Source organism: Hyaena hyaena, unplaced genomic scaffold, assembly GCF_003009895.1.
Source record: "Hyaena hyaena isolate Hyena2069 unplaced genomic scaffold, ASM300989v1 scaffold_165, whole genome shotgun sequence".
Taxonomy (NCBI): domain Eukaryota; kingdom Metazoa; phylum Chordata; class Mammalia; order Carnivora; family Hyaenidae; genus Hyaena; species Hyaena hyaena.
In genome coordinates, this window is record NW_024080797.1 from 2,141,462 (window position 1) to 2,155,727 (window position 14,266).

Below are 14,266 nucleotides of genomic sequence, written 5' to 3' on the forward strand. Positions count from 1 at the left end.
CCAAAGGGCTTGAGGAGACAAGCTTTAGTAACAAGGCAACAGTATATAACAGGGAAACCAGACACAGGTTCTTTGCGTGGATACAGTTTCTAAAAGGCAGGCGGCTCTGAAACAGAATAAAAGTTAGGAGAGGCCACATGAGGGAAGAAACAACCTGACCGAAATACCCACTTTTCCCTAATCCCAGACATGGATCTCTGGAATATCCCAGCATCACAAAATCTGCAGGTAGACATGTGACATTTGAAGAGACAAATGTATATTTGTAAGGTTAATGGCACAAGCAAAGGATAGAAGGAAACAATGAAATCTTGTCTACATTTCCAAAAGATATACCCAATCATTAGGGGAGCTTTTTCGATCTCAAGGAATTTCATTTTTTCCCCATAGATCTGTTGGTGTGCTCAACTCTGATTCAAAGTGTCTGGCTTTTGTGAATTAATACGTTTGGAACTATAACTTTTTTTTTTTTTTCTGAGAGAGACAGCGTGAGCAGGGGAGGATCAGAGAGAGAGGGAGACACAGAATCTGAAGCAGGCTCCAGGCTCTGAGCTAGCTGCCAGCACACAGCCCAAAGTGGGGCTTGAACCTACGAACCATGCGATCATGACCTGAGCCGACGTTGGATGCTTAACCGACTGAGCCACCCAGGCACCCCTATACTATCTTAACTGATTGAAAGAGGGTATTAAAATATTCAAGTATTCTAATTTTGAGGAATTGACTCAACACACTATTGAACTATTGACTCAAAGGGTTAACGAAGAGTCCCAAGAAACTTCTGGAGGCTGCCTTGTCACGAAGAGATTCTGGCACTTTGTTGAGTGTACGAATTCTTAAGTCTTGCCAATGGCATATACGGTTGGTTTCCTTTACAGAGAATAAGTATTGAAAGAGTCTTGTATAACCTCTAGTCCTATCTACCTATCTAACCTGAACAATATATAAATAGTAGACTCTGGAAGGATTACTTTTCTCTTTCTCTCTCATTCCTTCTCTACCCTGACACACACACACACATGCACACCCTGATGTACATGGATGCACAGGCATGTACCATGGGTTCCCTGGTAGGTGTGTGATAACGTGGTTCTACACGATCAGATGGGATATTCAGTGAGGAGGTAATGTGATCATGTAACAGACTTCAGTAAATTATCAGAGAAAAATAAAGGTCTGCATAAATAAAACACTGTTGAAAATAAATGTAAACATAATGGCGAAACAATTCCGATTTCTGAAAGTGTTCAAACACTCCTCAAAAACTAAAGCCTGGAAACCTATACCTGGAAAATGAATTGTATGCACTGCACTGTTAACCTATCGATCTATCTATCTTATACTGTAGCCAACCCAAATGGCTAAAACTAAAGAAACCAACACAACCAAATGATGGTGAGAATGTGGGGCAACAGAAATTCTCACACATTTTTGGTGGGAGTATGGAAAGATATGACGGAAAAATGTCTAGCAGTTTCTTGAGAAACTAAACATTCACCTACCTATAACCCAGAAATGTTGGTTTCTTCCCAAGAATAACAAAAACATGCCCGAAGAACAATTGTATAAAAATGTACACAGCAATGATACAATAGCCAAAACCCAGAAAGGACTTGTGTGTCTATCCAGAGGAGAATGGATCAACTGTAAGATACTCACCCAGTGGAACACAATTCAAAAGCACTAAGTGGATGGATAGCAAAAAAATGTCATGGCGAATAACGGAGCCAGAGTACATAGTGTATGATTCCATTTATGTGAAATTTCTACAACAGGCAAAAAAGGAATCCATGGTGGAAAAAAGTCTGAACAGTGGTTGGCCCTAAGCAGCAGAGGCGGGGATTTGTTGGAGGGGGAACAGGGGAAACTTTCTGGAATGATGGTAATATTCTGTATCAAGAAGGGACTTGTGTTCGCACAGATATAAACATATGTCAACACACTTAAGACTGGTGTACTTCCTTGTATGTAAATTTTCCTTTGGGAAAAAAATCGAATACTGAATCCTAATTAATGATATGCATTCCCTTGTGCTTGGAGGAATATTTGATATTTTGGTATTTGACATGTACTTTTTTTTTTATAAATGTTTTCTTTATTTCTGAGAGAGAGAGAGAGAGAGAGACACTGTGAGCAGGGGAGGGTCAGAGAGAGAGGGAGATACAGAATCAGAAACAGGCTACAGGCTCTGAGCTGTCAGCACAGAGCCCGACGCGGGGCTTGAACCCACGAACCGTGATATCTTGACCTGAGCCGAAGTCGGATGCTTAACCGACTGAGCCACCCAGGCGCCCCTGACACGTACTTTAAAATGCATCAAAAAGTAAGACGGATTAATGGGTAGACAGGAAGTTGAACTGATAGGGAATAAAGCAAGAACAGTAAAATGATAATTGTAGAATCTATGTGGTGAGTATGGGTATTCACTGTAAAATTATTTCCATTGTTTTGTATGGCCAAATATGTTCATAAAATAAATTAGAAAAAGAATTGTTGGGGCACCTGAGTGATTCAGTCAATTAAGCATCCAACTTTGGCTCAGGTCATGATCTTGCAGTTCGTGAGTTCGAGCCCCACATAGGGCTCTGTGCTGACAGCTCCGAGATTGGAGCCTGCTTCAGATTGTGTCTCCCTCTCTCTCTGCCCCTCCCCTGCTCACACTGTCTCTCCCTTTCTCTCTCTCTCTCTAAAAAATAAATAAACATTAAAAATTTTTTTAAAAATGAAAAGAAATTGTTATAGTTCCATAATTAGCATCATTTAAAAATTTATTTTCAGGATCATTGTACAAGCCAAGGGGAATGAAGAAAGTCTTTTTAAAGAGTGGAAAGGATTAAAATTCTGCAAGTAAATTCAAATACCAAATAAACACTGGTATTTCACACTTACTTCAGAGTGAGTAAAGCCCTCACTTGGTGCCATGGGGGAGCAAGAGCATCCCATCATGCTTTATGGATCCAAACAAACCTGAGGGCCTGTGTTACAAACGACCACATCCTTCCATACCTCCAACTCTCCCACTGTTGGGTCCTAACACGATTCTCCTGTTATATAAACAGTCTGCCAAAAACTAATGGGCTCTGAACACGAGCCAGGAGATGCTCCCAAGCTCAGCTGGGTGTTACCCCCAAATCCCACCCTGCTCCACTGGACCTCCTTCAAAAGCTCGGGAGAGGTACTTGAGGGGGCTTATCGCTTCTACACATCTGGACCCCACACAACACGAAGCACAGAGCTCGGCTCTTAGGAGCTGCTCAGTAGATAACAATTCGAGGTTGCTTTCCATGGTTCAAAGGCAAACAGGGACCACACAAGGGAGGTGATTTGTCTTTTTTTTTTTTAACTGTAAAAATGACCAGGCCTATGTAGAGCCCCTTATTTCTACTTGTAAGATGCCATAGGATCAAAATTGTGAGAAATTATGATGGAATCCTCCAAATCCTATGATAGCAGCACAGTCTAAGGGCGTGGGGCAGGCTGCTTGGGGTCCCAGGGTGGCTTCTGCCACTTACTGTCTGACTTTGGGCAAATGGTTTAACTTGTTTGCATGTCACTATCTCACTTTTCTATAAAACAAAGCTGATATTTACGTCTCGGGGGAGTGATATGGAGATTAAAGAAGATAATCAGCCAGGTCCTCAGCATTTCGTCTGGCAGGTTCCGAGCACCCAGTGCATGTTAGCTAATCGCTATTACTACTCTTCACGTCTCTGCGAAGGAAGCAGAGAGTGCCTGCCTCTATTACACTGATTTAACATTAAATAGAACAGAGAGACCATAAATATTTACCATTCCGTGAATTCAGTGCATCACAGTTATCGTAATAAACTTCACTTTCAAGTTCTCAGGCACAAAATACAAAAACTCAGGATGACTTTAAACACAGCATTTGGTATTCTACAAGCTGTCTTAGGACTTGCTTGCATACGAGTCCGTGTGAGAGGTGTAAGGTACTGGGGCAGGAAAGAACAGAGGAGACACTTGTCCAGAGCCCTCCTTGGGATGTGCCAAGACACGATGTTCCATGTCCTCCTTCCCACGCTCACCGACCTCGACAGCAGGGAACCTGGCCTCCCCGGTGTCTCTGTCCGCTGACCCATGGTCCACATTCTGCCTACATCGGGCAGAAGGAGCCCCCAGACGGCGTCTATACCCTCACCCCTGGAACCTGCGAATATATTACATTAAATGGCAAAAGGGACACAGAGGTGATTAAGGTTATGGGCTTCACGATAGGGAGTTTTACCCAGGTTATCCGGCAGGCTCAACTAATCACATGGGCCCCTTTCAAAAGCAGAGAGGTCTCTCTGGCTGTGGTCGGAGAGCTGCAGCAGCAGGAGAAATCTGAGAGAGATCTGAGGTGTGAAAAGGTCTCCAGGTGCTGTCGCTGTTGGTTTAGCACTGCAAGGGCAAGGAGACAAAGAACGCAGGCAGCCTTAGGGAGCCAGAAAGACAACCTCGGCCTGGTATCGACCTGCGAGGGACTGAGTTCTGACTACAACCTGAATTTAGTGTCGAAGCAAATTCTTCCCCAGGGCCTCCAGGCAGACTGTGGTGCAAAACACGCAGAGCACAGCCCCACTCAGGCACTACAGGGGTGAAGAGGGGGAGCAGGCACCTCATCCACTGAAGCTGAGCTACTGGTGACTGTTTTGAAACCGCAGCTGACCTTAGGGACCGAGTTCAGCTCTGTCAAAATTACATTAAAAATTACATTAGAGGGGCGCCTGGGTGGCTCAATCGGTTGAGTATCAGACTTCGGCTCAAGTCATGATGTCCCAGTTTGTGGGTTCGAGCCCTGCATTGGGTTCTGTGCCTACAGCTCAGAGCCTGGAGCCTGCTTCAGATTCTGGGTCTCTCTCTCCCTCTCTGCCCCTCCCCCACTCACACCCTGTCTCTCTCTCTCTCTCAAAACTAACCTTAAAAAAAATCACACTAGAAACCTTTCCCTCAGTACACATTCAGTAAGTTTTCCATTCAAATCCTGGGCTCCAAAAAGCCAGGCTAAGCAAACGAAATGCTCGTTTGACTTGGAAATAATTAACTTCCCTCCTTAAGCTCACATTTCTCTGTCCTGTGCAGTGCAGCTTAAAACAAAACAAATAAAACGGTTAAACTCATTTTTTATAAACTCAGTACTACTTCAAAGGTGTCTTTTCCTAAAAGCCAGCTTTTCCCAGGTTGCTTACGACTTCCCACAAATCCAAAAGATCTTGTCAATTTTCATATTTGAGTATGTGCTTAAATGTTTTGCATAAAATTAAGGATTCGAAATAGTGGATGAACTATCAGATCTATATTTGATCATCTTATCTCTCCATAAGTAATAGGAGTTTTACCTAATTGTTCTGTAGCTATTATTCAGAGCTTCATCTGACACTGGAAATCACTATAGCACCAATGTTTCCGATCAATGCTGTCACTGCTCAAATATCTGATTCCCAATAGGACACCTCTTAACCTAATTTATAACCGTTAGGAGCACTGAGTGATGTCTGCATGCTTATGCTCTCTAAAATAAAACCTCCCATGTCCCACTGTGCATAAATCCTTGAAATACCTAGAAACACATCACAACTTATAGCTGGACTTTTAGTCAGACAAGTGTCACTAGGTTTCACCTTACTCAAGAGACTCTTGCCTAATTACATAAAAAGAAGTCCCTTGGTGATGTCCTTCTTAATTTATTTTTCCATTTCTCTTCCAAGCTGGACTGTAAAATATGAGAGGGCGCGGACTTCTAAGTAATCAAGCTTACCCAAATATTCGTTGTCCCCCTTCACGCCACTTTCTTGTCTAGAAAGTATTTCGCATACTTACATAAGTCTCCATAGGGCACAGGCTCCGTGTGGAGGGTTGTAAGAGCATAAAGAAGAGCGAGGTGGGGGCAGTGAGGCTGCACAGTGGTCATTCAGGGATGAATGGAACATTCCGGCTGGAGAAGGGCATTTAAACTGGTGAGGCAGGGGCGTAAAGGTTGGAGCAGGTACATGAAGAAAGGCAGGAAAGTCATCAAGGCCAGGCTTAGTAATTTACACTTTGCATGCTGGGCAACAGGAAAGGATGACACGTTTTTCTGCAGGAGAGAAACATGAACATGATGGTGTTTGAAGACAGACATGTGGGGAGAGCTTGGGTTGAAAGAAGAGACCAGAACAGGGAGAGAAAGAAGACAGGATGCTTTCAACAGGTGCCTTATGAGGGTGAGGCATGCACAGCTGTGAGAGAGTGAGCGAGTGAGCGAGCATTTATGAGATACACCGGGAAGGGAAATGAGATACCTTAATGTGAGGCAAGGTCTTAAAAAAACTGAGTGATTCTCTCCCTTTCTCTCTTCCTTATTTACCTTTAGACCAAAGTCTTGAACTCGAGAAGAGTCAAGCTTCTCTCTGTTCTTGAGTTCAGTTCTTTGGGAGAAGCTTGGGGGTGGGGTCCTTCATCCCCCTCCTCCCAGCCCCTGAGGTTGGAATCCCACGCCTCTGTCCCAGATCACCAGACGCCCCATCAGCTGCTCTCTGGGGACCTGTCCAGATGTCACAGAGCTCCCCTCTCTAGGCCACAATGAACTCCTGAAACTGCAGGAGACCAAGCGGTTTTGCGCCTCCTGTGCTGCCTAATGGGTACAGTGCCCAGGGTTCCACACTGCACACCGCCCTCTGCCTGCGCCGGGGCCCAGAGCTGCTGGGCCTGGTGCGCCTACGAGAGGCGCAGGTGTCAGAGGCGGTGCGCCGGGCCCTGGGGACAACACCTGGGAGGACATTCCAAGCTGGGGAGGGTCCCCTACCCTTTCATTATATAAAGGCACTGGCACCGCCATTCGGTCACAGCGTTCTTTTACCTCATTTAGTAACCAAGAGACAGGTTTCAACAAAAATTAGAGCAAAGTCGGGACGCCTGGTTGGCTCAGTTGGTTAAGCGTCCAACTTCAGCTCAGGTCGTGATCTCATGGTTCATGAGTTCTAGCCCCATGTCAGGCTCTGTGCTGACAGCTTGGAGCCTGGAGCCTGCTTCAGATCCTGTGTCCCCTTTCTCTCTGCCCTTTCCCCATTCATGCTCTGTCTCTGTCTCTCTCTCTGACTCAAAAATAAACATTAAAAAATTTTTAAAAAATAGAGCAAAGTTTAAAAGCAAGAAAGACTTCTAAAATTGGCTTTTGGCAGGGGGTTTCAGGGGGTTCTATATTCTCCCTGCAGATATGAATAATCCCAACTCTAGAAGGAACACAGGATTTAATGCTCTTTGCTTACAAATAAAATCCACAGCCCACTGAGTTCATCTGGGGAAAAAAGTTGTTTGGTGATGGGGGGGCGGGGGGGGTGTCCTTGAGGTACTCCCCAGGGATCCTCAACATGGTTCCAGTTTGGCAGAACTTTGTTGAAAAGATGCAAAAACTCCATGCCCTTCGCCAAATGTTATCTTCAGTGGCTCTGGCCCCCCCACCCCCAAATGGTCGATTGCCGTTGTACCGTTACACTGACTGTATGGGTACCCGTTTCCCTTCACAGTTCTGGGGAGTCGGCATCGGTATCAGTTTCCTATTGCTACTATTAACAAATTACCACAACTCAGTGGCTTAAAACAACGTAAGTTTACTGTTCACACTTCTGCAAGTGAGAAGCCCCAAGTCAGTATCAACTGGGCCACAGTGCGGATGTCAAAAAGACAGCATTCCTTCTGGAGGCTCTGGGTGGGGATGGGGGGATCTGTTTCCTTGCCTTTTCCAGCGTCCAAAGGCTGCCTGCATTCCCTGGCGCATGGCCCTTCCTCCATCCTCACAGCCAGCAGTAGGTCTTCACGATGTCTCTGACCCTGCATCTGCCTCCACGGTCACATCCCCTCCTTTCCCTCTGATCTTCCCCCTCGCTCCTCTGGTAAGCATCCTCAGATTACACTGGCCTCTCTGTATAATCCGGGTTAATCCCCCAGCTGAAGACCCTTAACTTAATTAGCTCTGCAAACTCCCTCTTTCAAAGGCTATCTATTCACAGGTTCCAGGGATCAGGACACAGACATCTCTACGGGCCATTCTTCTACCTTCCACGGGCTCTGTGTGGCAAGAACGCACCTGACCGCAGGTCACCTTAGTTTTCTTGGCCTGAGTTTCCTCATCTGCAGAACAAGGAGGATAAACCTGGCCTCAGGGTTCCTCTTGTACTACATGAAGGCATCTGTCTTGATCTAAAGACTTCTCTATAGACGTGCCATATAAATGCACCTGTAAGACCACCGACTGTAGAGACTACAAGGTAGAGAAATGGTCTAAGGAGATAACCAGATTTTGGGCCTAGTTAACAGAGGACTTAGGCTATGCTGGGTTAGAGGAGGTTGAAAGATGGGAAGTTGGAGGCAGACTCCATGCCCTGACGTGGGGACGTCCAGTAGCTCATTGGATAAAAAGAAGAAGAGCTAAGACATCATGTCAAAGCAAGAGAGAGAAAAACTGGAGTCATTCAATAAGAGGATTTAATTCATGGAATCTATGTGGATTAATACATTCTGAAAGGGGTAAGTGAGAGAAAAAAAAGAGCAAATGTTTGCAGATGGACTGGAATCCAAGAGGAAGAGGAGCCGGCGAATTATTCCAAAGAGCTTGATCAGAGGAAGGTGGAATCACCTTAAATGTGCTGACTGAACTGTTTGTTCATACAGATCTGAAGCCTTTCTAGGGTGGTTAATTACCTCAAGCTCTGCCTACTTATAAGCTGGATTTTACAGACAATAGTTTTCTTAATGTAGGGCACACTATAGGGTCACACTGTAGAATTTCTTTAAAAACAATTATTTCAGGGGTACCTGGGTAGCTCAGTCAGCTAAGCGTCTGCCTCTTGGGTTTGGCTTAGGGCATGATCTCACAGTTTGTGAGTTCTAGCCCCATACTGGGCTCTCTGCTAACAGTGCAGAACCTGCTTGGGATTCTCTCTCTCTCCCTCTCTCTCTCCACCTCCCCTCCTCTCTGTCACTCTCTCTCCAAATAAATAAATAAATAAATAAATAAATAAATAAACAATTTTTTTTAAAAAAAGAAAAGAACACTTATTATTTCATACAATTAACTGGTCTATTTAGAGTGCTGGAACTTGATTTTAAAAATACATTTAGGGGCACCTGGCTGGCTCAATCGAGGGAGCATGTGACTCTTGACCTTGGGGTTGCATGTTCAAGCCCACGTTGGGTGTAGAGATTACTAAGAAAAATAAACTGAAGAAAACACATTTAAAATACATTCAGTTCCATGTTTGCTGGAACTGAACAATTTAGCCAGGTCTGAGGTCTTTACAAGTCCTTAAGTTATATTCAGTGAAAACAACTTGTTTATAATGACTTCTTTATAACTTGATCAAACTATAATAGTGTTATTGATGTATATGATGATTTCCATTAGACATGTGGAGGTGGGTGTCACCACAGGACAAATTTTTCCATCTAGATTTCTGAAACTGTTTAATACAATGTTTCCCTTCAGTAGTATACATGTCTGTGATCTGATTTATTTCCATGTGCCTTTTCGGTGTGTAGTATTTACTAAAATGACTAAATTAGTATTCCTCAGCAATAATACAAACGTACAGTTTGCTTTACAGAGGTATCAGCAACGTCTCTAGAATGAAGAACTGACAAAAGCTCAGAAAGTACTGTCATTTGAAACCTATTACTTGAGAAATCTATACAATTTCTCCCCTTTGGTTAGAATTTTAAGCAAATAAGCTGTATGGGAAAAAGTGTTACAGGGAAAGTACAAATAGGATACAAATATAATTCATAAAGTCATTTCAAAGCTTCGGCCTGAAATTACCTAGATATCGTCATTGCTTCTGCACAGAGTTCCCACACCTGACATGCCACAAAGCCCAGGGGCCTCTGCAAATCCAAGCACTAGTTTCCCAGGATGTGAGCCCATGAGTTTTATTTAGATGTTATGTTCTTAATATACCGTCAGCATAAGTCACGCCTGTTGGATCCTCCTCCTGATATTTTCCATCGCTTCATGGTCTTTCAACTGATCGCGGTGTTCTAATAACTGAAATTTGAATTTGGCAGAGAACAGGGCTCTCACAGAGAAGAAAGACAGCCAGCCATTCACCTCCAAAGTTATGACAGATTGTAGCTTTGCTGAGATGAACATAAAGTTAGCACATCATTGCAAAATATCTCACTATTAGATAATGAGCAGCAAAATAAAGATCAAACAATGAACGTCTGAGCATGAAGTCCTTAACCTAGCTCTGACCTTTCTTTTGGCACATAAAAACAGTGCTGGGCTTCAAAAATATCTCTGTGGAGTACATCTGCACAGCTTACTGGGCTCCAAGGAAAGCCCCCTCTATCAAGCCAGGCTCAACAACACACAGTTGTCCAAAAGGTAAAGAAAGTAAAAATTAGTCAGTACTATTGAATAATAGTTTCTGTAAAATTTCCAGAAAAAAATAGACACTATAAACACTTTAGAGAAACTTAGATGGAAACAACGACAACAGGCAATCATATTCTAGAGCTGGTTCAAATTCATGATTCGCAAAGCAAAACTTCACTTTGACAACTGTTGTCTATGCAATCCCTTTGCCGGGTCAAGGTAGCTACAATGAAAAGAATCTGGAGCCAAGTCTTAAATTTTATCTTGAATACAGAAAAAGCAAAATAATGCCAAGAAATTTTGTAGATGTTAATTTCCTTAGAGGAGGGAATAAAGACTCATTTAATAAAGAAGGTGTCATTTAGTTTCAGGAATGTAACTTTAACACTATCATATACCGTACATATATTTGTGTGCTCCAGGTCTCTGAGGAGTTTTTCCTAAGCCATTTCTAAGCTCTGTGGGTACATAAGGTATGTGGACAATGCATGTTCAAAGTATGATTCAAGTAACCATTTGTACAATGAAAGCAAAACTCTTATAAACTAGGTTTTGGAGAGGGTAAGCCTCGAAATTTCCCTTTAAAGCTGCACCACGTTGTGCTATAGTGTATGTTATCATCGGTCTTCAATCCTTCACTCCTTCAGCGCTACCTGAGCACCAACTAAATTCAAAACAATCTAGGGGCGCCTGGGTGGCTCAGTTGGTGGAGCATCCGACTTCAGCTCAGGTAATGATCTCACGGTTTGTGAGTTCGAGCCCCACATCAGGCTCTGTGCTGACAGCTCAGAGCCTGAGCCTGCTTTGGATTCTGTGCCTCCCTCTCTCTCTGCTCCTCCTCCACTGTGCTCTGACTCTCTATCTCTCAGAAATAAATAATTAAAAAACAAAACAAAAACAATCTACAACCTGTTGTGGAATTGCAGAGTGAAATCAGATGTGGCATTTTTTGTTCATTGTGCATGTGATCCAGGAGATAGAGAAGAGGTGAATTTAAAAAGTACGTTACAAGCTGAGTGACAAGACCATTCAAAGAAATGACTGGGGGAGAGTGACCTTCTGATGTCAAAGGAGCAATTACCCACTCCCCTAAAAATGGTCCTAGCTCAAAACCTCGATGATAGTGAGGCCCTCACTTCTGGTAGGGCTCCTGGGCTCAACACTTTAAAAAGCCATCAAGGAGCTAATCCTGGGCGAGGGGCATTCCAAGGCACTTGATCTTCCACTCAAACCATCCCATAGACTAAGATACTCCAAACCATGGTATCAATATCCTCACTGGTTGTCCATTTTTCACTCACTTCACAGAATATTCCATTTCTGGGAATATGGTCACCCAATCTCGGTCAAGTGTGGTCCTCACCTAAACCTAGTAGGGTTTGTTCATGCCTTTTTTTTTTTCTTTTTTCCAATTGAGGCCATGTCTTTCCCGATTTTAGAAGCATATGAACTTAGTGTTTCTATATATTCCTATTTCATTTTTTTAAATTTTTTTAATGTTTTATTTATTTCTAGGAGAGAGAGAGAGACAGCGTGAGCAGGGGAGGGTCAGAGAGAGAGGGAGTCACAGACTGAAACAGGCTCCAGGCTCTGAGCTGACAGTCAGCACAGAGCCCGACGCGGGGCTCGAACCCACGAACCGCGAGATCATGACCTAAGCGAAAGTCGGACGCTTAACCGACTAAGCCACCCAGGCGCCCCTATATATTCCTATTTCAAATGCAAAAGCACTCAACCCATTTTTTTGTGGAATTAATGGCCTCGTTGAAACACAAATATCATATTCATTAAAACAGCTAATTCAAAGAGCAGTCAAATATTAATGAAAGAGGCTACAATTCTACACCGATGATCTAATGTTCTAAACATTCATTTCCTACTGAAGAGACATATGGGTCTTTTTGTACCTTGACAATGTCCCCCTTTCCACAATATATACATTACTAAATTTATACGCAGTTCATAACGGTCCTATTATATCATAGCTACAGAGAAAAAGCAAAGCAGGAAAGAGATGCCTGCAAATGATACAGCAAGAGCCCAATGCGAAAACCTTCCGCACACCATGTAGGTGACAAACTAAACCCAGACCACCTGGGCTAGAACCTTCCTTGCCTGTCACAACATCATGCGTGGAAGTCCACCCACGGCTCTCTGCTCCCAGGGAATCCGAGCTCTGAATACGTGTTACAAGATAACGAGGTTATTAGCATGAGGAAGAGGGAGGAAGGCACGGTCTGTGCAATAAGACGGTGTGCGCAGGGATGAGGCGCTTCTCGTTCATTCCATCCTCCGGGCAGCCATTACAGGGTGCATGCCTTTCTGCCAGGAAAGGACAGGCGCATGGAGTCGGGGGGCGGTGGGTTGGGGTGGGGGTCCGCACTGCTGCAGGAAAACCCTCTCGGGAGCCCAGGGAGGCCCGAGGGAGCCCGGGCGCTGGATCCAGCGTGGGCGCTGATGCTCCTCTGCGACGGCCTCACTCAGCCTTGTGAAAAGGCAGCCCACAGAGGGGCACTCCATCCTGTCCCCTCACACGCGTGCAAAGGAGGCTTCGGGATCCCCTCCAAATAAATTCGTATTTCAAAAACAAAAGCCCGGCTTGTGGCCATTCTCAGAGGCGGCCACATCACTCCCAGGTCTGGAAAGCACATTTGCAGAGGCCAAAGATGAGACAAAAGGCACGAGCTGGCGACATACAGACCTAGAAATGATTTTTTTTTTTTTTTTTAAATGATGAAGGCCTCCCAGTTCTGTCTCCCCTTCTGGGGATGATATTTGGGGCGCTGGGCAAATCCCCAAAGGCCTGGAAAGGACGTCGGGCAGGGAGGAGAAGGAGACCCCCAAACTTTCCCAAACTGTGGCAGGCTGGTGGCGGGCAGCGGCCGCGGACCCGGGGTCCCGGGGCGCCGGGGGGCACCCATCTGCGGCCACCCCCTCAACGCGCCACAACAAAAGGGCCCAAGTCAGCCTTCGCGCTCGGGCTCCCAGGACCCAAGCCCCGAGGAGGAGGGGGGGAGAGGGCGGGCGGCGGCGACCCCGGGGCAGCCGCTGTCGCCGCGGCGAAGGGGGAGACGCAGCCGCGTGTCGGCGCCGCGGCATAAAGGGAAGGACCCTCGGAGGCGTGCGGACGAGCCCTGGCAGCGGCGACAGCTGGCGCCGCCCGCACCCGCTCCGGCCTCGGCCGCGCCGCGCGCAGGAGCCTCGGCCCCGGGCGCCTCGCCGGGGGCCCCGGGCGGCGCCGCCCCCTCGGGAGCGCGGCGCGGGGGCTGCAGGCCCGGCGGCCGCCGACACAATGCGGCCCGAGAGCCTCCCCGCGCGCCCGCCGCCGCCGCCGCGCCAGGCCCGTGGCCGACACAAAAGCCCACCGGCCGCCGGCCCCCCGCGCCTCCCGGGCCGCGCCGCCGCGCACCGACCTTGGGCTCCGGCGCCGGGCTCCCGCAGCGTCTTGGTCCCCGCCTTCCACACGTTGCAGCCCAGCAGGCAGAAGAGGAGCGCCGCCGACCTGCTCATCTCCGCGCGCCGCGGGGCCCCGGGCGGCTCGGGCTCGCCGACCACCGGGACGGAGCGGCGCGTCAGGGGCGGCCGGGCGCCGCGCCTCCCTCCATGTCGCCTGGCTCCGCGCGCGCCGGGCCCGCCGCCCGATTGGCCGCGCCCCCGCCCGGCGCGGCGCCGGGCTCCGCAGCCCCCGGCCGCTCCCTCCTCCGCGCGCCCCGGTGGGTTTCCCCGAAGAGCCGCGGCGGCGGCGGCGGCTCCGCCAACGCTTTAACCCCTTCGTGCCCTGCCCCGCGCCCCGCCCGCGGGCGGAGCCCGGGCCCCGCCGTGGTGCCACCTGGCGGCCGCGCGCCCGCGCGCCCCGCTCCCGCCCGCGCAGCGACGCCCCCGGCCTCCGCCCGCGCGCCCTCGAGCCTCCGCCAG

The 14,266-nt window shown here is 47.1% G+C and overlaps 1 protein-coding gene across 1 annotated transcript in view; it reads right to left on the reverse strand.

Annotated features, from left to right (window-relative positions):
* FAM171A1 (family with sequence similarity 171 member A1) overlaps positions 1 to 13,936 on the reverse strand; it is a 141,143-nt gene extending 127,207 nt beyond the window's left edge. Inside the window, exon 1 of the mRNA XM_039240050.1 lies at positions 13,765 to 13,936. Coding sequence (XP_039095981.1) covers positions 13,765 to 13,861 — 97 coding nt within the window. The 5' untranslated portion in view covers positions 13,862 to 13,936. The remainder of the gene's footprint in view (positions 1 to 13,764) is intronic.
* Between the last annotated feature and the right edge of the window lie 330 nt (positions 13,937 to 14,266).